General features: G+C 39.4%; 2 protein-coding genes and 1 long non-coding RNA gene across 3 annotated transcripts in view; 2 read left to right on the forward strand and 1 right to left on the reverse strand.

Moving 5' to 3' along the window:
• Nucleotides 1-35: 35 nt before the first annotated feature.
• Nucleotides 36-14029, forward strand: ppa1b (inorganic pyrophosphatase 1b). Its single transcript, XM_076286215.1, has 11 exons — nt 36-193; nt 673-737; nt 1144-1197; nt 9116-9235; nt 9414-9500; nt 9684-9810; nt 10047-10174; nt 10347-10432; nt 12688-12763; nt 13585-13624; nt 13712-14029. The coding sequence occupies exons 1-11, from the start codon at nt 133-135 to the stop codon at nt 13738-13740; spliced, it is 873 nt and encodes a 290-aa protein (XP_076142330.1). The 5' UTR covers nt 36-132; the 3' UTR covers nt 13741-14029.
• A 1934-nt stretch (nt 14030-15963) lies between these two features.
• LOC143123849 (uncharacterized) lies at nt 15964-17299 on the forward strand. Its single transcript, XR_012986921.1, has 3 exons — nt 15964-16043; nt 16855-16894; nt 16976-17299. It is a non-coding gene; the product is annotated as an uncharacterized LOC143123849 (long non-coding RNA).
• Nucleotides 17300-22866: 5567 nt separating this feature from the next.
• The window catches only part of LOC143123951 (interferon-induced protein with tetratricopeptide repeats 2-like), a 5819-nt gene continuing 1484 nt past the window's right edge, over nt 22867-27201 (reverse strand). The window contains exon 2 of the mRNA XM_076285211.1: nt 22867-23823. Within this exon, the coding sequence (XP_076141326.1) occupies nt 22867-23823 (957 nt within the window). The remainder of the gene's footprint in view (nt 23824-27201) is intronic.

A 27201-nucleotide genomic window follows, 5' to 3' on the forward strand; every position in this document is an offset into this window, starting at 1 on the left:
CTTCCTCTTCCTCTTAATTCACAACTGCGCATGCGGCCTTTGGTCCTTTCAAAGCCGAGTGCAGCACCGTCTAAACGCACTCACCAATCGATGCACACACAGTAGTCTGAAAACAGCAATAAAGCTAACACCATGAGTTTTAAAATCGAAGAGAGAGGAAATCCAAACACCCTGAGTTACAGAGTGTATTTCAGTAAGTATAATTATTTTGCAGTGTATCGAGATTTTATTCGTGAGTAGTCTACTGATGGGCCGTAACGTTTAGTTTCCACGTGTCATTCATTATAGTGTCAATCATGGTCAAATCAGTTAATAACCATAGAGATTTGGGCGCATAGTGCATTTGGGCATACTTTTCGGTGTGCTTTAATTGATCATTCAATGATCAGCAGGTTTTCTCTGCAATATGCTGAGATATTGCCCATCAACCAGTTCTGCCGGGTTAGGGTTGTGTGTTGTGTAGGGTTGTGTGTGGCCTGTGTTCCTTGTCGAGTCATGGAAGGAAGTGGTCGACGATTCGCAACGAAAACTGCACCTTAACTTTCACTTTCTGCAGGAGAAAGTTCTTTTCGAGAAGCAAAGGCAACGGCAGATGTCCATGTACTGTGCACACACTACTGCATTTTACAATCTGCAGTAGATTAGATTTGACATAATTTATCTCTCTTATAGAAAACTCTGATGGGAAGTACATCTCACCATTCCATGACATACCTCTGTATGCTGATGAAAGCCAGGTACAGGTTCACTGGCCTTTTCCTTTTAAGAAGTTGACAGCAAATCTTTTAGTACCCTACTTTAAAAGGACACTTAAGTGATCACTTAATTTCCCACTCTAATGACATTGACCATTTCTGCCAAAAGGCCATGTTGAAATCTTGAGATAAGAGGTCATGTTATAGGGAGTGGTAACCTTCCCAGCATTGAAATATAACTGATATAATTTATTGTGTACTTGTCATTTATAATAATATTTACCTTATTGAATGTAGCCACAGACTTTATAAGGGAGGTGATGTAGCTATCCCCCATTTAACCAACATTAAGCCGTAGGCCTTTATGCCACAAAAAGTAATTGTATTCTTTGAAGTGTTTGCTGTGTTGAATACTTGTAGGCCTTAACCCACACCAATTTGTCTGTAGAATATTTTCCATGTAGTCATTGAGGTACCTAGATGGACAAACGCAAAGATGGAGGTAAGTGTATCTCTCTTACTATATGCCTTTTTTAAAGATTTCATATCTTTAATATCAGTAATGAACAAAGTGTGGTGATTAATCACATTGATTTCTATAACCTTAAGAGTTGCATTCATCAACTGACACAACTTCATGGCAAAAGGAAAATGATATTTTAGATTTTTTTTATTTAAAAAGTAATTCCATTTACTCAGTAACTTCATTTTTGGCACCGATTACGGCCTTGAGTCTTCTTGGATATGACGCAACAAACTTTTGCACACTTTGCTTTTGGGATTTTTCCACCATTTGTCTATGCAGATCTGCTCAAGCTCTGTCAGATTGCATGGGGACCATTGTTGGACAGAAATATGCAGGTCTGAGATGTTTGAGTGTAACAGAGGTCGTAATTCGTCCGCCGCTCACGGCCCTCGAACCCGCCACCTCGACACACACCGGCATGGGAGTCGAACGCTCTAACCACTGAGCTAAAAGCCCAGGCTTCCAACTCAGCGGTTAGAAGTGTTCTTAAGGTTAGGGCTGTGAGGATTTACACGGGCAACTAACACGCTAGCTCAGTTCGCCTCCATTACACAAGCTGTTCCTAAGCCACTTCTGCACCCAGGGATGTTGGGCAAGACAAAAATGTGGTTGGGCACGGAGGGGTGGGGTATGGGCAGCATCAATAACCTGGCATAGCCTGGCTGGTATCAATCCATTGGGTTTTGATTTTGGGGCGTGTTTCAACCAATACAGGGGAAAATGCCCCTGCATGCAACTGACATGATAGATGATAGACCTAACCAATCAAAGCAATGACATTTCTGAATCCTGTGGGGAGTACAGCTAAAAACATCATTATTCTAGACAAATGCCTTAATTGCTGTTTTCTGGGTGTTTTTCAAGTATTTGCACTGTTCAAGAGATGCTATAGCAAAACATGTAGCTTCTCTAGCAACAGCCTTTTTCTTTTGTAAACAAAAGCTCAAGTGATGTGAATGACTAGGCACTGTTGCTCATCTGTCCATACTTGTATAAAGCCTGCCCAAACGATTTTATTGGCCCAAACGCTTCAGATTTGGGAATGGAGACTTTGGGCCTGGTTATATCCGGGTATTTTTGTACTTTGCTCTGTGAAGCTTTTCCTCAATCCTGATCAGTTGCTCAGTCTCTGCTGCTGATCAGTCCAGAGAATCTTGTCCCTCACTGTCTAAAGAGTTCAGAGCTTGACTGAAGTGACCACCTTGATTGGCTGATGATTGTAACGCGGGAATGATTCCAAACACCTTCCTTACAATGATGAGTGACAGGTCTGAGAATGCGTGCGCTACACAAGTAGCTCGAAGGACGGAAGATGATGAATATGCAGTATCTTTGCAACATTATTAAATTAATCTGTCACATATGCCTACGTTTGCAAAGAGGAGACCATTTTAATTTGATTCACAATGAAACGTTACATTTAATTTACATGTTGCATGGTTGTTGTTGGTGGCGTTATTGCATCCCTTTTATGAATGCAAAATTGTTCCCTCGCGATTGGAAGCTCCTGTTGCCGCATAGGCGACGCATTTCAAAATATCGCAACGTGAAATGCCACAAAAAGCTGTTTGTGAATAGGTCTTAGTGAGTTAGGAGTCCTCTCGACTTCTTTTAAGCTGTCCCAGACTTAGGTGCTACTTTTAGGTCTAAAATGCTTTGTGAATTACTTTTAGAGTCCTAAAGTTAGGAGTGACACGCCCATTATTTTTAGGAGTTGCTCCTAAATTCGCCACTTAGGAGCTACTTTTAGCCTTAAAATTCTTTGTGATTACGGCCCCTGGGGTTTGTGGCAGTGATTCTCCCATATTTATACAGGATCTTTTGAGCTCAGTGACCTTCAGGTCACCTCTCTTGCTAAATCCCTTTGCCCCGATTGCTCAATTGGCCTGGGTAGGCAACTCTAGGAAGTCTGGGGTAGTCCTAAACTTCTCCCATTGAACAGTTATGGAGACCACGGAGCTCTTGGCTACCTTCAATACAGCAAAAGTTGTTTTGTAGCCTTCTCCTCTGTGCAACAACACAATCATGTCTTTTAGTTTTGCAGGATGTTACTTTGACCTCATTGTTTGTTTTTTCTCTGATCTATTTTCAGCTCTGAGACCGTATAAACATGTGTGTGCCTTTCCAAATCTTGTCAAATCAATTTAATTTACTGAACTAAAATGTTCAGTAGCATAACAAAGGGTCTGAATACTTACTCTGTCAAGATACAAGAGACCTTTACAATAAGAGTTTATTAGTACAATTACATGTTAAGAGCTGAAAGATGCTTAATTAAATAGCTACTATTAACATACAAAAAGAAAATTAAATATAGTAAAATACTGTACATATGCAGAATAAAAGAATGAAGTGTCCAGTCCTTGGACCAAGTTGAGCCAGTAGAACCAGTAATGCGGAATGTTGGACAGAGAATGTGTTACACAGAAGAGGTTATGGCACCAGAAGGAGACCAAGTAAATTGAATGTGGCCGGGGGTGTAATTAATAAAGGAATGTTCACAGTGGTTGATAAATATTGCATTATTACGCTGAGAAGTAGTATAACTAATAAACCGTCCATTTGATAATTAATTGTAAACAATCACTGTCAGTGTGATATTTCAGTTTTTCCTTTTGAATGATTTTGCAAACATTTGTAAATCCTGTTTTCACTTTGTCATGATGGATTTTGAGTGAATATTGATGATTTATTCATTTAAACGATTTTAGTGTAAGGCAGCGAGATGACAAAACATGAGAACAGTGCAGAGGTCTGTGCTCTCTACCTGTGCTGTAATTACTTACGTCAAGCCGTCTACCTGAAAAATGTAGTACTGTATTACTCCAATGGACGGTTTGTCCACTTATCACTACGTTCTCTGACAGAAGAAAAATTCTGTGGAAATAAGAATTTTGTTATCTGGATAGAATAAAGTAATTGATAAGATGAATAGTGCCGCAGTTGTCAATTCATTTTGGAACTGAGTATTCTAGCGATTATTTCATCGAGTAATTGGATAAAAAATTTAACATGCACAACAAATGTCATACTGTTAACTAGCCCTAATCACTTCAAAGTAAATTAATATATCTGTTTTATGTAGATTTGTGCATCTGCAGCATTTACCATTACTACCAAATAACCTCCCTTACAAAAAATAACCTTTTATACCACAGGACAGTGCAGTACAGTAGTATTTTCATGTCCAAAATACTGCATGTCTGCAGTAAAGTACAGTAGACTACTATGCAGTACAATGCAGTTTTTTCGCGTCCAAAGTACTGCAAATATTTCCTCCAAAACTGCAGTTTTGATACTCAGAAAACTGCAGTTTTGACACTTGAAGTAATGCAGTAATTTTGTCAGGTCTATAATAATTATGTCTTGGGTAGGCCTATTTGGTGAGGTAGCCTAATCAAACTGTGTGTTGTTACGGCCAGCTCGTGAACAGACCGCAATATAAAGGGAGACAACAACAGTTTCAAATTTAACCATTTATTAATATTGATAGCAACATTAACACTAAAGTGTCTAGGGAAATGCGTGTTAAGGAGTGTGTGTATGCGTGAAATGGTAGTATCAGCATGTAAGATAAGTAAGTGAAAGGCAAAAGGGGGAAAATAGAAATAAACAAGAGAGAAAGAATAACGTGCCAGTGTGGAGGACTATCAAAGTGCCTGCAAGAAAGGAGGAAAAAGTGCCTACCGAGAGAGGGAACCCCTTTCATAGCCCCACCCAATACAGGTGCACATAATAATGTAATTAGCCTAACCCGGACCAGCCCCAGACCAACGTTTTTTTGGCACAGTCATCGCACCAATTTAATTCTAAATGTCGTTTGTGCGTCAGTAATAACAGTCAGTGTGAAACAATAATCCCTGAGCTGAGCAGGCCACGTAACACAAGTGGAATAGGAATTAAACGAAGCCTAAAGGCAAAGAATTAAAGCAACACCAAAGAGTTTTTTGTACTTTAAAATAATGTTTCCAAAATTCTGTGTTTCCATGGTTCATCAACTCGTAACAGGGTGAACGGCACTTCTGCATTCGCTTCGCGGCCCTCTATCGGCTATAACCGCACTATGTAAGTTTGCCAGATCGGGTAGCGGGTTTGTAGTTCGATGGAATGAGACATAAGAAACTACAAATTTGACTTGCATGATGTCGCAATACATCGTTCTTTCATAAAATCATGCAACATATTCTACCTTGTCTATGGACATCATTATTTGCAAAGCCGTTGCTGGATAAACAAATAGTGTGCGTGCGACAGAGGAAAAGTTATTTGGTGTTGCTTTAATTGAGTTACTCCAGTAATCGTTTCATAAATATTACAAGAATGAAGATACATACTAGAAGTAAAAATAGCAAGCATACATTTACACCACACGGTTATCAGTACTGGGTACAAGATAAACAGTTTCGGTCCAAAGTATTATTCTGGTGCAGCAGCCTGTTGTAGTGGTAACGAGGTTGAGCGTCTTGTCTGCGGTTATGCAGAGCGCTGTAGGGTGTGGTGGATTGTGACAAACTGGTATGGAAGGGCTGAGGGCTTGGGACTTTAGCAGCTTGACTGCTTGGGGGGTGGCTGGGGTTGGGGGGGGGTAACATTGTTCTGGTAGTCCTCGTTTGCTTCCTTCCCTCCTTCCTGAGGACAGGAGGTTAAACGATTGAGATTCATCTCTGCGGGTCTGTGAAGCCAGCGGGAGGTGGTGATGTATGATAACCGGCTCCCAATGATCTTCCCAGTGGCGCTTATTGCTCTGAAGAGATTTTTGCTTCCTTTGTGCAACTGGTGAACCACAATGATGAAGTTTACTTTAAAGATGACAATTACTATCAAAGTACACTTCATTTGAGAAATGTTTTTTTTTTCAGATACACTCTGGTGATTACAAAGAAAATATACATAATATGAGTATAATGTGAAATTAATGGGAAAAAACATTAAGCTGTTTTCGAACCAAAAATAACCAGAAACCTTACTTTTTTAAATGTGAAGTTGCCATGACGTGGTATTTGTACGAGTGCCCAAAACCCCTGATATTGATGTATTCTTAGGCCAATCTAATCCCCTATTCCAGTGGTCCCCAACCACCGGGACATTCCTAACCGGGCCGTAGCCTACGACAAGAGTTTAAAAAAAAATGCATGCAAACTAAATAAACTCAATTTAATTCGCAATAATGTCACATTCGCAATAATACCCACTGACGATGGTGAGCCAGATACCTCAAAGAAAAAGAAGGGGTCATTCAATACGAAATATGACTAGTCATATTTAAAATATGGTTTCGCAGAGACCGCTGACTCGCATGCACCAAGTCCTTTATGTGTGGAATTTGGCGATAAGTTGTCAAACGAAGCAATGAAACCATCAAAGCTAATTCGACATCTAGAGTCCAAGCATCCTACACTTAAAGACAAACCCCTTGAGTTCTTTGAGCGTAAGAAACGCGAGCAAGAAGGACAAAAAACTAGTCTGTAAAGCAACCACATCGGTGAACGTGGCTGCGCTAAAAGCCTCATAGTGGCTAGTCGGATTGCTAAATCTAAGAAGCCCTTCACTATTGGGGAAGAGTTAATTCTGCCTGCTGGTAAAGGCATGTGCAATGAACTTCTTGGGGAGGCTGCAGCTAAAAAAATAGCTCAGGTACCGCTTTCTGCAAGCACTGTCTATAGGCGAATTGATGATATGTCAGAGGATATTGAGGCACAGTTGTTAGAGAGGGTGAATGGGTCACCGTGGTACGCTATCCAAGTTGGTTGGTTGCAGGTCACTGGCCAGAGTGTTTGAGTTGCGAGAGCCGCTGCAGAGATTTCTGCATATTTTAGTGATGAGGGCTGGGTGTCAACTCGCTTACCTGTGTGACATATTCAGGTTGCTTAATGACCTCAACCGGTCACTGCAGGGGAGAATGACGACTGTTTAAACTGGCAGATAAAGTCGCTGCATTTAAAGCCAAGCTTGATTTGTGGGTACAACGAGTGGATCGGGGTGTATTTGATATGTTCCAAACAGTAGTGGGGGTTTTGGGAGAGACTGAGGCAGGGCCCTTTCTCTCGCAGCTGGTGCGCGATCACCTTGTTGCGCTTTCAAATTAGTTTGATCGTTACTTCCCATCCTCCAAAGATCCACGGCAAACCAATGAGTGGGTCTGCAACCCATTTGTCAATATCCCGAATAGTCCTAACTTGTCAGCGCAGGAGGAAGAGCAGTTGATCGAAATTGCAAATGACGGTGGTCTTAAGAGTGTGTAGGCTATGAGGAAACCTCTCTGGCGGGTTTTTGGATGAAAACCAAAGCAGAATATCCCGATATAGCCGTAAAAGCGCTGAAAACGTTGCTACCATTTCCCACCACGTATCTATGCGAGGCCAGGTTTTCGGCAATGACTGCAACTAAGACCAAATTGCGCAATCGACTGGACATTTCAAACACATTGAGGGTGTCACTGTCTTCCATCACCCCCAGATGGAACCTTCTTGTTGCAGGGAAACAAGCACAGGGCTCCCACTGATTATATTCGTAATGCACGTTTAGTTCCCATGTTTTGTTACCGTATTTTGTTAAGCATGTTCACACATGATAGATGTAGCTTCAAGTTGTTCAATTTTCATAGTTCATATTGTTCAATTTTCACTTCTTCAAGTTCACGTTTTTCACATTTTTAAGAGTTTGTTACCTTCACTGTTCATACATAACTGGAGCTAGTTCTTTTCAAGTAATGCATGCACAACACGGAACATGGAACCCCGAACCCCCCCCCCCCCCCCCCCCACCGGTCCGTGAAAAAAAAATGGGTCCGGTCCATGGTACATAAAAGGTTGGGGACCCCTGCACTATTCTACGGGGCAGATACTCTCCAGCTCAGTTGCATTGGAAGGGAAGTGTCTGAACTGCCATCTTCAGGTGTCATCAGACCAAGTTGAGACTAGTTGAAACACTCAAGGACCCTCAGACTGGTCCTGAAGCCTGTTGTTTTGGCTATGTGCTTTGGTTCAAGGTGAACCTTGACTCTGTTTTAAGGTCTTATGGAGCATCTTAAATGGTAGCCTTCATCCGTACCTCGGTTTGGACCAGTCTCCCGGTTTTTGTATGGAAAAGCATCCATCCAGTGTTTTGATGCTTTGTTTTTAAGACCACATTTGACAGCACCAGCTTGAAGGTGAACAGAATTGCATGTAATCTCTTTCTAATGGTCATTTCTATAAATGAATCCATCAGTCATACAAAGATTACATCACACAGTGACAGTGGGGTCTCCCATCTCTATAGGACTCTCTACATCCCTTGTCCACATTAATACTGACGTGTTAAAAACGAAAAACAAATTAATTTGCTTTTCTAGGGGAAAAATACTTTGTGTAATGATTTGTTGTTTTTCCTGCTTTATTTTTGCTTGGTGGGGACAAACTTGCACTTTAGCCTGACATCTGCAGAGTTCCTGCGTGAGACTGCTTTCGAGGAATGGCTTTAGAAAATTATAATCATCTTTGCTAAAACCTTGTAGCTGTTTTTTCTCTGTAGTTATTGGAATGAATGAATAAGATTTGAGAATATAATATAATTATCATCCATTTAATGCTGAAGCTTGACCAAGGTGTGAATTTTACTGCGTGTACCTTTTGCTACCCATGCAGGTGAGATGGAAACCTGAACTGTTTTATTGTATCATCTGTTTCTAATTTACTGAGATGTTATTGCAGCTATTACCAGGCTATTAATGGATATTGGTTACAGTTTTTTTTAAGGTCCTTTTGTTTTTGTAAGGATTGACATTATTAGTATGGTTTCTTTTTCTGCAATAAAAGTAGTAGTGAAGCTGTGTCAAATGAGAATGGATTGATTTTGTTATCTGGATCTTGTAATACAGATTGGGGTTAAATAAATAAATTGATTAACTTCTCAGATTGCCACCAAAGATCCTCTCAACCCTATAAAACAAGATGTGAAGAAGGGAAATCTGCGGTATGTGGCTAACGTTTTCCCTCACAAAGGATACATCTGGAACTATGGAGCCATCCCTCAGGTATTGAAGAGCTAAACAAAGGGTCCCAACTGAATGGGTAATCTGTGGATGGCACCATGCACATGAAATGCAAACATTTTTGAAAATAAGCTCATGGAACAAACACACACCCTCCACCCATATGCATCAATGGCACATTTTCACATTCTCTTCTGATGACTTTTTGTCGCACTACTAGACATGGGAAGACCCAGGGCACAAAGATGGAGATACCGGATGTTGTGGTGACAATGATCCAATTGATGTCTGTGAAATTGGCAGCAAGGTAATGCACCCTCAGATTCTTACCATTAACAGACTAGTAAGAAATAATATTAATTGATTTAACTGTTAAGAGATTTGACACAAATAACCCTGGTATATACCAGTTTTAATCAGTAGTCTGTTAGAGAACATTTTACCGTGCAACTTTCTTAGGGATAAAATGTTATTCCTTGAAACATTTTAGGTATGCTCAAGAGGGGAGGTCATCAAAGTTAAGGTGTTGGGTGTGTTGGCTATGATTGATGAAGGGGAAACTGATTGGAAAGTTATAGCAATCAATGTTGATGACCCTGAGGCGAAGGACTTCAACAGTAAGTCACTGTCTAAGTGACATTTTCAAACCACTGTATGAAGTAATGTTGAATGAGGTACATCAGATCTGTTTACATATTTATTTGATGTTTCTGCCATCAACTTCTGCAATTTCAATGCATCAAAGAATTTCTAATATTTAAACCTAATATTTAAACATTTGTATTTATATTACCTAAAGCTTATGGCACATCTTTGTGTTGATTTTGTTATTTTGTGAATTATTTTGTGCCAGATATTGAAGATGTCCGAAAGCTGAAGCCAGGCTATCTTGAAAATACAGTGGACTGGTTTAGACGCTACAAAGTGCCCGATGGAAAGCCTGAAAATCAGTTTGCCTTCAATGGAGACTTTAAAGACAAGGTTTGTATTTCTTTATCTGCAAACAAAGGTAAAGAAAAGGTCCTTAAATGTGTATGGATAATCTCATCTGTTTGTGTGTGTGTGTGTATAGCTACATTCATTAGATACATTTGATTTTTTTCTGTATTATAAAATGTTTTGCTGTTTGGTGATGTTAATTGCTAACTTGCAGGACTTTGCTATTGAGACAATCAAGAGCACTCATGCCTTTTGGAAGAATCTCATCTCTCAGCAGACTAATGCAGGGGGGTTAAGCTGGTAAGGAGACAATCATTTTTGACCACTTTAATTGTGCCTTATATCATAGCTGGACATATCTTGGTTTATGGAAGTATGTGTTACCATTCACAAATTTGCAGACATTAATGTGAACAATTTTATATTATGTTCATAAAATGACTTAACCCTTAGAACCCGATTGACGCAAAGTGCGTCAAAAAACACACCCTTTCTTCTCTGTTAAATTGCTCTGGATCTGTTCATCGCAGCGAGATGAAAAATCATGAAATTAAATCAAATTGCATCATATTTACACTCTATACTTCTCTGCGTTCACCTGTGCACCCATTACTCTCGTTTGAATTACTCGCGAACCCGTGATCGCATAGATATGGCAAGCATATCAGATGAAACAGGAGACACAGGGCTATCCATTCATACCTTGTATATCGATCCTTCTGGCTTATAAAGACAGACGAAGTGACTGCAAAATAATGTCATGTACACAAACCAACGCTGCACACCCATTACTCTTGTTTGAATTACTCGCGGACCCGTGATCGGATAGATATGCCACGGATGTCAGATGAAAGAGGAGACTCAGAGCTCTCATTTGATACCAAGTACATCCTTTTGGGTTATAAAACAAACAAAGTGACAGCAAAATAATAACTTCATATTGCTGGACTTACCCCACGTTTTTGTCTGTTTTTGTGGCAAAGCATAATCCAACGCTATCGTGTGTTTCTCTATGGCAAAGCATGTTCATAATCCGGTTTTGAGATCCTAGCAAATTACTGCATGGCATCCAATTCAAGGCTCACATTGCATCCCAATTTGTTCAACAAGGAAACAGCTTTTTTGCCTTTACTTTGTTCATGGCAATCCAGTAAAAAGTTGAGAATCATTATGAGTGCATACACCATAGACACGCTGGCTAACACGCAACCTCGGGTCAAATCAGGTCAGATCAGTTCGTGTCACAGATATGGAGAGCAGAAAGGTCATTTAAATCACTAAATAAAAAAATTGCATTTATTTCCATAAATCACACACCACATATTTCTGTAAATTGCTCAGCCCCAGAGTATCCCTCCAACATTGCAATTATATTGCCCGTTTCAGGACAGTCTGCCCTACACACACATGAAATGCATGTAGAGCTATGAGCTTGCTGTGGTGAGATACATGTCGAAATATAATATTTTTTATAATACGCTTATAAAATCAATGCTAGTACTAATACATGAAATTATGGCAGATCTGGATAGCCTAGACTCTGCTGAAAAAAACAATATATAATATGTGTGTGTGGCACTTACAATGACCAGAATAAATCCTTATGAATAAAGGTAGTGAAAATGCCCTAAAAACAGCTTAGGGTTCTAAGGGTTAATATACCACTCAGTTACTATATTACATAATGTTCTTATTAGAAGTTGAAACAAAGACCCAAGATCCTTTGAAAGAAAGTAGAACATAAAATCATTGCCACGTAAAGACTAGTCAAAAGGTACAAAACATAAATGTCTCAAACTGGTCAAATGGAGAGAATATTTTATTGTTTTGGACCTCATGGAAAGACTTATGTACCACACAGCCCAGATTATACCATTCTTCAGCACACTATTCTTCTTGGAAAATCATGCAGAAGTCCTAATGATTAAAAGTGCAGTCAGCAATTTCGCAGGAAGTCGCATTTGTTTATGTTTCTATTCAAATTTATTAGTAGACACTTTTGTTACATACATTATACGTACATCAGTGTTTCCGATACGTTGACTTATTTGTGGCGGCCCACCACAATATCAACATTGACCACCACACAATGATTTTCCTGGTTGTACTAAATTGTGCTTAAATCTGGTTAGAATCATGACCACACTGCACTAATTTGTTAAAAACTGCTGCATTCAAGTTAATTCTGCAAACCTAGCACCACAAATAGAAATCAATTCTGTGGGGAACACTGCGTACATTATATTTAAACTAAGGACCAAACGAAACACACCACAGAGGTAGCTCACCCCTTCGTTCAGTATTCCGGGCTGCCCCCGCTTTGTTTGTTTCCAAGCTGCCTACAGAGACTTGTGAGAAGGTGATTGCAGAATGTGATAAAAAAAAATGTATGGGCTTGAAATCGCATATGATTGTTGACTGAACCTTTGAAATATTCCAACAAAATATATATATCAACAAAATTCTTATTCAATAAAATAAGACTATTAATGTATAGGCATGTGTTTCTGAGAAACATCCAATGGAAAGTCTATTTGTGTCCCTCTTGTTTGCAGTAAAAACACGTGTTTCTCTGAAGATGGGAGCCCGAACTGTTGCTCCAGCAGTGAAGCCCAAGCCGTTGTTGATGCTGTAAGACCAGTTAGCTATTATCTTCTATTGAGAGAACACACACACACACACACACACACACACACAGAGACACAGAGACACAGACCGTTCACACAACATTAACTTCTGCCAAAAGGCTAACCTCTGGGAAAGTCATGATTTTAAGTTCTTTTTGTCTAGATGGCGAGTTTTAAAGCCGCTTCCTTCATTTTGATGGCCCAGTCAGGCCTGAAACCCTGCAAAAATATGAGAATAACTTATACAACATGCTACCAAATATATTGTAAAAATACATTAGAAAGTTAGCTTTCATCGATTCCTGTTGTTACTGTTTGTAAATTAAGTCTGTTGGTAGTCAGTACCTTGTTGGTTTTTAGATAAAAATGCCTTATTGAGTAAATGCTTATCCAAAAGCTGTTGGATAAGATACTGGTTGGTTATTTGACCAAGCTCATGGGGAACCGTTTAAATTGCTGATTGATGACCTTTAACTGAAATGGTCCTACACTGTTCTTGAATCTCACATATGGGAGGTGGGCATACACATAAACCGAAACTCATCAATACTAGTGTTTGCCATTTAGTATCTAAGAGGGAGTTGGGTTTACTCATTCCAGCTCAGGACCTGCTTGCCACCAACACGGTTTGCTCCAAGATTTGTGCATTTTACAGCAAATGGGGTTGAATGGGCATTGAAGTGCAGTGGTCAGTAATCTGCCTGTATGAAGGGACAGGTAGGTAGGTAGGTAGATAGAAAGGTAGAATATGGGTGGATAGATAGATGGATTTCTCTGCATTTGACCCATCAGTACCTTATTATGTTTTGTGTTGTTCCCTTGCAGAATTGTCCCTGTGGAAAAGAAGAACCCATTCCATGTTCAGGTAAATTTACAGTGGATATAAAGCACATTTTTCTCATGTTTTTTTTTTGTTGTTGATTGAACTGACGTTGTATGTTTCTCATTACAGTTGATAAATGGTTTTACTATAAGAAGTAAATGAAGAGGAGCACTTCGGGGAACACAAATTGGTTCAATAGATGTACTTGAAAGTAGATTTATGAATCTATATAGAATTGAACATTGAATGATAAACATATCATTTCTTTAGATATGCTGTAAGAGAGACAGGAGATTAGCCAATTCTGAAAAATTTAATAATAGTTTTCATTTTATTTAACTTGCATAATTAAGCTGTTTACCAGCACAGATAGGCTAATGCACTCTGGATCACGCTGGCACTCTGTAAGAGACTCTTAATTGCTTTATTAAAGACTTTTTCTTTTGATCTAAGACTTAAAGTTCCTTTTTTGTCTTCAACAGCACTGAAATGTACATTTTTGCTCATAAGTTGACTTGCATGCAGAATTTATAAAATGTGTACCAATATTTTATGAAAACACAACTGATCAGGCGAAACACATTACTTTTATTTGAATGGGATTAAAATTAAACCATAAAGCATCACAACAGTGCAGTCATTAAACAAAACGTATAGCTATAAAGAAAACTACATGCACTGCATAGCAATACAAAATGGCCTTGCTCAGTCCTGCAGAGTCTCATTAAACAGAACATATAGCTATAAAGAAAACTACATGCACTGCATAGCAATACAAAATGGCCTTGCTCAGTCCTGCAGAGTCTCTTTGCATAAATAAATCATGTTTGTCAATTTGTCTCCATCCCCTACTCATTCAATGTGTATGTACTGTAAAAGAGAGTGTGTGTGTGTTTGCTTCTATGTTTGTGTACTTCTGTGTGTGTGTGTGTGTAGCAGTTTACCTGTATGTGGTATGAAACAATACTAGCTGCAATGCTGTCTGATCTCTCTTCTTTTGTAAATGGATGGGTTGCGGAGGACATACAGGTGCATCTAAAAAAAAATAAAAATCACGTACCGGTAAATAAGTTTCCCCCATAATTTATTTATTATAATCTAGGTTTATTTGCCTATACATAAAGTGAAATATTTCAAGCCTTTTCCTGTTTTATTCTTGATTATTTTAAACTAGATGAGTTTGGTTTACAGCTCATATAAATCAAAAGTCCAGAAGCTGAAAATATTACAATAAAGAATTTATGATACAGAAATGTGGACCTGAGATGAGTTCTAATCTGCTAATTAAGTAAAAAAAAACGGAAATGGTTTCCTGAGCTCTTATCTCTCACTCTGTGCAGGGTAGGCCTAATGGTCCTGGACTTTTCCAAGATATTACATTTTTTTGAGATGCAGCTGCATTGTGCTTCAATTGAGGAACGGCAGGAAGAAGACAACGATTTAAACTGCTGCAGGACAATTTCAAAGGGATCTTGACCTGATAACTGAGATGAGGGGTCACAGACTGTGATGCCTTCGTTTTGCATGACTTATTAAGCTCCGAAACAGGAAGTCGTCCATATCTCAGGAACACTGTCACATATCGATACCAAATTTTGTATATGAACTCGGGACTCCAATGTGAGGATGCACAAGCTAAAGAAAATATTTTATTGTTTTGGACCTCATGGTAAGACTTATGTACAACACAGCCCAGATTATACCATTCTTCAGCACACTATTCTTCTTGGAAAATCATGCAGAAGTCCTAATGATTAAAAGTACAGTCAGCGATTTCGCAGGAAATCGCATTTGTTTATGTTTCTATTCAAATTTATTAGTAGACGCTTTTGTTACATACATTATACGTACATCAGTGTTTCCTATACATTGACTTATTTGTGGCGGCCCACCCCAATATCAACATTGACCACCACACAATGATTTTCCTGGTTGTACTAAATTGTGCTTAAATCTGGTTAGAATCATGACCACACTGCACTAATTTGTTAAAAACTGCTGCATTCAAGTTAATTCTGCAAACCTAGCACCACAAATAGAATTCAATTCTGTGGGAAACACTGCGTACATTATATTTAAACTAAGGACCAAACGAAACACCACAGATGTAGCTCACCCCTTCGTTCAGTATTCCAGGCTGCCCCCGCTTTGTTTGTTTCCAAGCTGCCTACAGAGACTTGTGAGGAGGTGATTGAAGAATGTGATAAAAAGAAATGTATGGGCTTGAAATCGCATATGATTGTTGACTGCACCTTTGAAATATTCCAACAAAATATATATATCAACAAAATTCTTATTCAGTAAAATATGACTATTAATGTTATAGGCATGTGTTTCTGAGAAACATCCAATGGAAAAGTCTATTTGTGTCCCTCTTGTTTGCAGTAAAAACATGTGTTTCTCTGAAGATGGGAGCCCGAACTGTTGCTCCAGCAGTGAAGCCCAAGCCGTTGTTGATGCTGTAAGACCAGTTAGCTATTATCTTCTATTGAGAGAACACACACACACACACACACACAGAGACACAGACCGTTCACACAACATTAACTTCTGCCAAAAGGCTAACCTCTGGGAAAGTCATGATTTTAAGTTCTTTTTGTATAGATAGCGAGTTTTAAAGCCGCCTCCTTCATTTTGATGGCCCAGTCAGGCCTGAAACCCTGCAAAAATATGAGAATAACTTATACAACATGTTACCAAACATATTGTAAAAATACATTAAAAAGTTAGCTTTCATCGATTCCTGTTGTACGGTTGTTACTGTTTGTAAGTTAAGTCTGTTGGTAGTCAGTACCTTGTTGGTTTTTAGATAAAAATACCTTATTGAGTTAGTGCTTATCCAAAAGCTGTTGGATAAGATACTGGTTGGTTATTTGACCAAGCTCATGGGGAACCGTTTAAATTGCTGATTGATGACCTTTAACTGAAATGGTCCTACACTGTTCTTGAATCTCACATATGGGAGGTGGGCGTACACATAAACCGAAACTCATCAATACTAGTGTTTGCCATTTAGTATGTAAGAGGGAGTTGGGTTTACTCATTCCAGCTCAGGACCTGCTTGCCACCAACACGGTTTGCTCCAAGATTTGTGCATTTTACAGCAAATGGGGTTGAATGGGCATTAAATCATGCAGTGGTCAGTAATCTGCCTGTATGAAGGGACAGGTAGGTAGGTAGGTAGAAAGGTAGAAGATGGGCAGATAGATAGATGGATTTCTCTGCATTTGACCCATCAGTACCTTATTATGTTTTGTGTTGTTCCCTTGCAGAATTGCCCCTGTGGAAAAGAAGAACCCATTCCATGTTCAGGTAAATTTACAGTGGATATAAAGCACATTTTTCTCATGTTTTTTTTTTTTTTGAACTGACGTTGTATGTTTCTCATTACAGTTGATAAATGGTTTTACTATAAGAAGTAAATGAAGAAGTGCACTTTGGCGGAACACAAATTGGTTCAATAGATGTACTTGAAAGTATATTTATGAATCTATATAGAATTGAACATTGAATGATAAACATATCATTTCTTTAGATATGCTGTAAGAGAGACAGGAGATTAGCCAATTCTGAAAAACATAATAATAGTTTTCATTTTATTTAACTTACATAATTAAGCTGTTTACCAGCACAGATAGGCTAATGCACTCTGGATCACGCTGGCACTCTGTAAGAGACTCTTAATTGCTTTATTAAAGACTTTCTTTTGATCTAAGACTTAAAGTTCCTTTTTTGTCTTCAACAGCACTGAAATGTACATTTTTGCTCATAAGTTGACTTACAGGCAGAATTTATAAAATGTGTACCAATATTTTATGAAAACACAACTGATCAGGCAAAACACATTACTTTTATTTGAATGGGATTAAAATTAAACCATAAAGCATCACAACAGTGCAGTCATTAAACAAAATGTATAGCTATAAAGAAAACTACATGCACTGCATAGCAATACAAAATGGCCTTGCTCAGTCCTGCAGAGTCTCATTAAACAAAACATATAGCTATAAAGAAAACTACATGCACTGCATAGCAATACAAAATGGCCTTGCTCAGTCCTGCAGAGTCTCTTTGCATAAATAAATCATGTTTGTCAATTTGTCTCCATCCCCTACTCATTCAATGTGTATGTACTGTAAAAGAGAGTGCGTGTGTGTTTGCTTCTGTGTTTGTGTACTTTGTGTGTGTGTGTTTGTGTGTGTGTGTGTGTGTGTGTGTGTAGCAGTTTACCTGTATGTGGTATGAAACATAATACTAGCTGCAATGCTGTCTGCAGGGATGGATTACTGCACGGGCCTACCGGGCCCAGGCCCAAGCCTGAAGACCAAGCCTTTGCATGGAATCATTGCCTCAATATCAACAAATCAGGATGTAGGCTATGAATCTGATTGAATTTAGTATTGGCCACCCCCAAAATGCACCAGAATACAGGAAATCACATCAAACAAATTAAAAAATATTCTGGGGGAGGACCCCCAACCCCCCCCCCCCTCCCACATATACGAAAATGAGTCGGGGGCCCCACATCTGGGCCCAGGGGCCTGAAAGTTCATAATCCGCCCATGGCTGTCTGATCTATCTTCTGTTGTAAATGGATGGGTTGCGGGGGATATACAGGTGCATCTAAAAAAAAAAATCATGTACCGGTAAATAAGTTTCCCCCATAATTTATTTAATATAATCTAGTAGCCTATACATAAAGTGAAATATTTCAAGCCTTTTCCTGTTTTATTCTTGATTATTTTAAACTAGATGAGTTTGGTTTACAGCTCATAGAAATCAAAAGCCCAGAAGCTGAAAATATTACAATAAAGAATTTATGATACAGAAATGTGGACCTGAGATGAGTTGTAATCAGCTAATTAAGTAAAAACACCAGCAATGGTTTCCTGAGCCCTAATCTCTCACTCTGTGCAGGGTAGGCCTAATGGTCCTGGACTTTTCCAAGATATACATTTTTTTTGAGATGCACCTGCATTATGCTTCAATTGAGGAACGGCAGGAAGAAGACAACGATTTAAACTGCTGCAGGGCAATTTCAAAGGGATCTTGACCTGATATCTGAGATGAGGGGTCACAGACTGTGATGCCTTCGTTTTGCATGACGTTTTGCTGAAAGCAGCACACTTATTGTTCTTCTTAAGTTTTCTTATTAAGTGTGGTTGCTGAAAGCAGCGCACTTACTGTTCTTCTTAAGTTTTCTTATTCCCGTCTCCCTACTTTTTGGCCAGCTCTAGCGCCTGGGCCCTTTGAGATAGAGACACCGTTCCAACTTTAAAACATCCGGTCAGCATCGGTGTAAATTGCTCACGAAGATGATGTCAAGTGGGCATGTCATTCGTCCTCCATATTGGATTGAACAGAAAGTGAAACTAAATTTTCACAGCTGACAAATTTGACGTACATGATCCTTGGACCAAGCCTCACAAAAGTTACCAGAAGGATTTTTGATTTTCGGAAGCGTTTGCCCATCACAGCCAAATGAAATCGGCGGCGAAGCTCCGAAACAGGAAGTCGTCCATATCTCAGGAACACTGTCACATATCGATACCAAATTTTGTATATGAACTCGGGACTCCAATGCGAGGGTGCACAAGCTAAAAAAAAAAAAAAAAGAAAACTTTCCAAAAGTTTACATCATTTGTTTCTGTAAACCTAGGAACAATAAACAGCCATCTCTGTTACAATAACAAGCTGGTAATCGCTCACTGAAGAGGGAACTATGATAAAAAGATTGTTTTCCTCAAAGCATGGAGTTGACGACAGAACAAGCAGGAAATGTCACGTTAATGTTAATACGAATGCTAGTGCTAATTGCTGCTTTTGAACAAAGGTAGTCCATCAATATTTACTTGTTAATGAATGGCCTTTGGGAGAGGGTCTATCTGGTGTAATATATGCCTAATGCCTTTCTCAACTCCAAAATAATGCATGGTGCCACCAGAAATCTGCTGGTGCCACCAGAAATCTGCTATGCAGTAATGATGCACTGGAGAATATTTATTTTTATTGCACTATAAAGGATATCTTGTCTATTTTTTTTGCAAATAATGCAATCTCCATAGCACTCTTCAGCACTCCTCAAACATGCACACTCTTCCATTGTTTTGCATGGCTGGAATTTGAATGATAGGAAAGAGCACCAGTGAGATGTTTTAACTAGGCAAGCACAGTCGCCTTTACAGTAAAAAAAAAACAAACAGTGTAAATCCTCTGTAAAGACTGACAACTGTTAATAATAGTTAGTGACAAAGTACTTTCTACAGAAAAATGAGCAGTCACCTACAATTCTATCAATTTATTATTGAGTGTATTGTATGACCACCAGATGACGCCATTTCATTGCACCTTTGGCCTAATAGTTGCTCTTTGTCTGGGTCTGCGACAGTTAAATTGCTTGAATGATATTAATTAAAGGTCACACTGTTGGTTTCTTGTGATTTATCTTTTGTAGATTGTGGTCACATCAGGCAAAAATGTGGGGCTGGGCCTCATCTTCGACACCTAGCTGGTAAGCGAAATAACTTGTCTCACAGAATTGCAGACGTGCTGAATAGGGACTATTTCTCTCTTAATTGTCAGACTAGCCTACTTCATATCAACGGAATTCAGCCAAATGCTACGGCCCATAGCTGAAAGGTAGGCTATGCCTTGTTTGTTCTTATGTGTATTGCATAGGCTTAAGCCTATGCACGTGCAATAGTACGGTGTCTAGGAACAAGTCTAAGGAACAAGATTTTTTTTGTCTTCAAATTTTCACGATCCATTTTCACACTTACATGTAGATGACATCACCATTTATATAATTCATAATTAAGACTGGGACTAATATCACTTGGGGGTCAAATGTGAGAAAACACTGGTAAAAAGGGTATTTTGCCTAATTTGTGGGTGCTGATTTTGAATATCATATTTAGCTGTTTTTTTGTTTGTTTTAAACCTGCTAATTAGCATTTGTGGCCTAAAACTGGCCTCTCTAGGCAACATACGAGTGAATAGGGTAAAAATTTAACTCCTTGATATTCTTACTAGTTGATTATTTATGTAGAGACAATATTTTTTTGCATTACAAGTTTTCTGAAAATATATGTTTTTGGATGTAATTTAACAATATCTCATTAATTATGCACTAATTTGCATACATTTCAAGTACAAAAAAAAGAGACATCTGAATATTGGATAGTTAACATTGAATGGTTCAGGTTTGCCTTCAGAACTTTTTCTGGATTCAGAGCCTTAAAAGAACGGCTTGTTCAAGCGCCAGCCCTAGGTTATGCCGATTTCAGTCGTCCCTTTATCTTAGAGACGGATGCGAGCCATGCAGGATTGGGGGCAGTTCTGTGACAGGAGAAGGATGGGTTACGGTGACCAATAGCTTTTTCTAGCCGGGGCTTGTGGCCAAGTGAGAGGAACATGTCAAATTATAGTGCCATGAAACTCAAACTCCTTGCAGTCAAGTGGGCAATCACGGGGGAAAAAATGCAAGTATTACCTGGGCAACAAGTTCACCGTGTACACTGACAACAATCCCCTCCAATACCTGCAGTCAGCGAAACTGGGCGCTCTGGAACAGTGCTGGTAAAAGTGAGTTAGCTAAAAGCTCTCATATAGGCTACAGGTATGTTTTCAGGTCTTTTTAAAAGATGATGGCAGAATTCGCCTGTTTGATGCACAGAGGCAGGTGTTCCATGTAGCCTATGCTCTTTGTGTTTCTGTGTTCCAAAAGCCAAATAACTATACTTCTTTTAAAAACAAATTATACAATAATAACTTCTATCTATGGGATAATCAGTCATCATCTGTATGTGTTAAAAAAAAAACAATGTCCTTTTTCAACATAATTTTATTTTGTTAATTTGCATTTCATCAATAATATAATTAATGAAAAATCAAAACACAACACTGCCATTTCTATGGCTGACAATTTTTCTTTAGCTTTTCTGGTGGTGACTTTCCTAGCTTGTCATGCACTATGTGATTTTTGTGTTTTTGTGTTCCAAAGGCATGCTTAAGGAACTCTCCACTATGAGTGGAGGTGGGGTGGGGAAGGGCTGTGCTGGGAAGACATTAGGCCTCTGGGCCTTTCTGCTGGCACCAGCCAAAGAGCTGTAATGCTGAAAGATTCAATATTACAGTGAGTACTAATATACAGACTACAACACTGGATACAGTTTACAGTGGTCATTACAGGATGTTCTAAAGTTTACACATCAATTTTTTAATTAACTCAATTTTTCCCCATTATCTGACTGCAAAGAATGTATATAGCGGCATTTTCGGTCTGCAAGTTTGCATAATTTCTTGATTGTACATTTATTTATTCAAATTTGGGATGTATCTGAATACTGCATCATATGAGTAGACAAACTACACATGATCAGCTCAGATGCTTGAACAAAAAGTCTTGGATTTCTTCAGGTTTTGGATGGCTGATATTCCTATCAATTTTCCAGAGAATTGTAATGCTGTCCTGCCTCTCTCAAAAATAATAATAATAATAATAATAATAATACCTTCGACTTATATAGCGCCTTTCATGGTACCCAAGGTCGCTTTACAACACATGGATGGGGGGACCTCACTAGTAACCACCACCCATGTGTAGCACCCACCTGGGTGATGCACGGCAGCCATTATGCGCCAGAACGCTCACCACACACCAGCTTGAGGTGGAGAATGAGGGAGTGAATGAGCCAATTACAGTGGGGGATGATTAGGGGGCCAGATTGAATGAGCCAGGTTGGGAATTTAGCCAGGACACCGGGGAACCCCCTACTCTTTTTACGATAAGTGCCATGGGATCTTTAATGACCACAGTGAGTCAGGACCTCGGTTTAACGTCTCATCCGAAGGACGGAAAAATGAACTTCGATTTCTACAACCTTCAATCACAACCTTCAATCACTACAATCACTACAGCTGTCTATATGACAAGACATACAGCGCAAAATCAGTTCAGTCCATGCTGTGATAAAAAGACTGGGATATTATCAAATCTCGGTTGGCAACGACTAACTGACTGGAGAATTCTGATGCTGTCCTGCTTCTCCCAAGAATGAACTTGGATTTCTACAACCTTTTTGTGGTAATCACTGGATTCCAAAGGCAATTTTTTAAACCAATTAAGGTGTTTTGCATATCTAGAGTATAACAGCTGTAGACACTTAGGTTCGAGGGTGTCCCTCTTACTGAGAAGATCCTCATATATCTGATCTGCTTTCTCGATGTTGCCTGATTGAGCGTATAATCCTGCAATATTCATTTTAAACTCCTCTCTGTATTTGTTAAAGGCTAATGACCTCTTCATAAATGTCAAGGGCTTTCCTCATCAATTCCTGATCTATGTTCCCCCGTGATTCCAAAATTTTCCTTTTATAACAATGAGCCAGTTGCTTTTTGGTTCCTTTTTCAGATGGATATTTCCTCACTGACTCTTCTGCTATTTGTAAAGCTCTATCTGGTGAATCATATACGCGGAAGAAATGGAGAAGATCTCCAAGGCCATCTTGATTGGGTTTTATGTGTTGGACTAGTTTTTCGGCCTCTCTAGTAGTCTCTTCTGTCTTCTGGCCAACCGCTGCCAAAGCAACCAAGTAGAGAGCTGACATGCGAAGATTATCTGGATCCATTGTCTTTGCACGTTCAATTTGCTTTTTCATTTCTTCATTCAACTTTCCATTCCCTACACCATAATAAACTTTATACTTGGCGAATGCGAGGCCTACGTGCCACTCTTTCCTATCTGGGTCTCCTTTCAGAGCCATTTCAAAGTTAGCTACAGCTTGCTTTTTCAAATCATAATCAAGCTTCACCTGAGTCCAGCCTTTCTCCCCATAAACCTCTGGATGCAGTTCACACCTGGGAGGTGCAGGGAAATCCTCCTGGAGCCGGGCCACTTCCTCCAGATAAGCCTGGCACTCCGGCAGCTCCCCCAAATGGTAGTGCACCCAGGCCAGGTTAGCCTGGTTGACCAGCAGATGAGCTCCTCTCCCCTCATGTTCTCGCTCTTTGAGAGCCACCTCAGCCTGTCGCAGGTGTATCAGTGCCTCCTCTGCAGAGTCTTTGATGTGGTAGACGATGTAACCCAGCAGGTTATACAGGTGGCCCTCCCAAGGACAGCCACCACCTTTACGAACTTCCTCCAAATCTTTCCCCAGACTTTCAACACGTTGCCGCTTGCTGCCACTGAGGTTCCAGGTGAAGTGGCACTCAAGGCTGTCCAACTGTCTCTTCAGAGGAGACTGAAATGAGCTAGAGAGAGAGAGAGATGGAGAGAGAGATGGAGAGAGAGAGGGAGAGAGAGAAAGGTGTTATTGTATCAGCCATTTGATCCCTATATAATACATGGATTACTAGTTGCATTTGTTTTAAATATAGACTTATGTTTAATTAAATGGTTCTGATAAGATAGTCTCATAAAATACTTACTCCATGATGGCTTTCAGTAGTATGGTATAGTGTGTTGAAAGAGTATGTGTTGTGCTCTCCAAACAGCTTCTTTCAAGTGTTTAAAGCTTTCAACAAACCTCCAGTATATATTGGCCCTCACCTTATCTAGTAAGGTCTAAAGTCTACCGCTTATCAAAGTGATCACGTAGGCCTCCCAAAGCATAATTACATCATTACATCATTATAATTACATCATTACATCATCAACAAATCACCAAAATGTTATTATCCCCCCATTGGGATAACACATTTGACTTGACTTGAAATACTGTTTGCTTTGGGTTTTGGGTCTTTTATGGGTGAAAATAAGCAGTTGAATTCACATTGATGATATACTTACTGTATATACAGTATCACTGAGCCTTTATAGCCACAGCTATGTTGTGGCCTTTGACTAGGCATATCTGACTGTCTGACCTTTTCTGAAGAAATGTAAGTAAAGAGACATGAATAAACAAGTTCCTTTAAAATATAGATTGAGGAATAGAGAGAAATTGCAGAGAAGAGAAATTAAAACAGCACGATGAAGCAACAGGTGTATGTTCCTTCTCTTTATAGAATCATGTAAGCTATTTTGAATAACAACATCCTTTCTAATGAAGGGACCCAGTGCTGAATGTTTCACTCTCAAAAAAATAAACTGTTAATAACAAACCTATTAAACACTGCACCATGATGTCATTGCTAACATTGTTTTTATGCCTATTAAATTATTAAAGTATTAAATCAAGTTGCTAAAATGTTGCCCTGACCTGATGCAAGTGAGAATACATTTCAACATTCTGTTTATTGAACAAACTGGTTGTCTTATTTTGTTTTTTTCCTAGAGTGTATCACTGGGATACAGAATCCTCTTCAACACATATGAAATGCAGAAGGTATGATATGCATCTGAAGGGGAAAATGAGTGTCCACCCCATTTCACAACTATGAATAAACAAGTGACATACTGTATATTATCGGGGGGAATGACACTGCATTCTGGACCATCTGTTGGAGTGTTAATAGTGATTGAGGGAGACCTAGATAGAGGGAATTACAGTAATCTAGCCATGATGTTATGAAGGTGTGAATGACTTGTTCCAAATCATGATGACAGAAATGATTTAAGTTTAGCTAAGGTTCTCAACTGATAAAACTATTATTGACAACAGACATAATTTGTTTGTCAAGGCAGAGCCAAAGATAACACCCATGTCTTTTGCATGTGGTACATTTTAGGTGAGGTAACCGAAGTTGCCAGTAAGGGGATTTCTGGTATTGGAGGGACCAAAAATAATCAATGATGGTATCTATCTATCTATCTATCTATTTTTATATCAATTTTCATTCCTTGTCATTTGGAAAACACATCTACAAAGTATGAACATTAAATCTTAGGGAACAGATCAATAAAGCAGATAACACTGTAGGCTACAAGCTACAACTTTATTTTATGAAATATGAGCAGCCTGTGAATGGAAAAGCATGGGTGCGCATTTAGGCTACTCATGTTTGAGTGTTAGGCGCATCAACATTTAACTAACTATAATGCAGAGTAACTTTACTCAACAGGCTTTCAACGTTCTGTATTGATCCCTCCTCATCACTACGTGTATGTAGTCTGGTCTATTCCGTCAAGTTGAGATCTCAATAGCATTGTAAGAAACTCTGTGTAGGCTACATCTGGTGATAGCGTGCGTTCTAGGGTATTTGACAACGGGAAATTTAGCCACTCTGAGCATGGCATGCAACTTAATAACCTGCGCATTGATTTCTCATGCCGGGACACGCCCAAACGTTGATGGAGCGCTAGTGTTATTCGTGGAGGACATGGCAATATACTGAAACCACTTGGAGCCACGTTTGCCATGTAACCATCAACCTATTCCGAGCAAACATTGTTTTGAGGGGAAAACGGTTTATTCTCCGGGGACGTACGGTGCACGTCTGCTGGGTATGTCTACAAAAGGTAAGCAACAGCAGCATATAAGATATATCCAAGGGGGAGCCTAATATATTCCATGGCCCGGTAGAAAAAAGCTGTACATCATTGCATTAAGTGGTAAATCACTGGTAGCAGTCAATGACCTTAGCATAAAAGAGAGATATGAGCTATCGGATGGGTGCCACCTCGCCTGTGTAAACCCAAATATCTTTGTGGGATTGGGGGGGGGGTGGGATCACCGCATGCAAACTGGTCTTTATCACTGTTGCAATGCCATCAGAATGTAATAGGTTGTAATTCGATGAGGATTGTTGATATTGTTTTACCAGGCACGTTTGGCATGGCACATCTGCCTGGTGTATGCTACTTTTATGACCTCCCCGTATTGTAGGCTACTTATTATGTCTTCATCCAAGTAATGATGTTAATACTACAACTGAAACTGAAGCAGAATGAACGAACGAACGAATGCTACGAATGCAGCGCAGTAGGCGACTAACGTTATCTTGCTTCTGAACTCTAGAACTTAACGCCTAAGCCTACTACTGCAAGTACTGGAAGTGATGGCGAGACCAAGAGACTTCTCAGTTCTCACCAGCAGATGGTGCAATCGGAGTAGCCGGTTGTGTCCAATAACTTGTTAACATAGCAGAAAACTGAAATAGCTACGAGCTGAAAACACACTCACTTCACTGTTTGTGTGAGTGTTATCCAAAGTCAACGTCAGAAATATGTTGGACGTAGTAAAGGTGACATTTTGTCAATATTATAAAACGTTTTTATATACATATCTGAGAGAGGCAGACTAAAAGGAATGGCAAACTGAATTTAGCCAACAACCAATTGTTTGCATGCTTCAAGGGCTTTGTTTTGACATATTTGTACTGACATCTGACACTTTTCATCCTGTGTCTTTGTTGTAGCATAGTCTGCACTCATTAATACTAGAAAATAGTCTATATTTTGTCTCCTCTTGAGTAGGCCACCTTGGCATGGTGTGGTTGGCATCCTTGGTTGAGTTATGGTGTTTGGAATGTTTTAACTGGTCTATAGAAACTCAGCAGATGAACTGACAGAGACCTGTATTCCTGCAGTGCATAACTGTGGTCAGCAGGTTTCATAGAGACAGAGGGCTTACCCTGTGCACTAGTGCCTGTTATCCTTCTATGAACCCAAGAGCTTGGATGTAACGTGGTGTCATGCAACTGTAGAGGGGACAACATGGTGCCATTTTAGTTGCAGT

Source organism: Alosa pseudoharengus, unplaced genomic scaffold (genome assembly GCF_046254945.1).
Source record: "Alosa pseudoharengus isolate Yale_2024_CS ecotype anadromous, Long Island Sound unplaced genomic scaffold, YU_APseudo_1.1 YU_APseudo_1.1_scf_15, whole genome shotgun sequence".
In the NCBI taxonomy this organism is placed as follows: Eukaryota; Metazoa; Chordata; class Actinopteri; order Clupeiformes; family Clupeidae; genus Alosa; species Alosa pseudoharengus.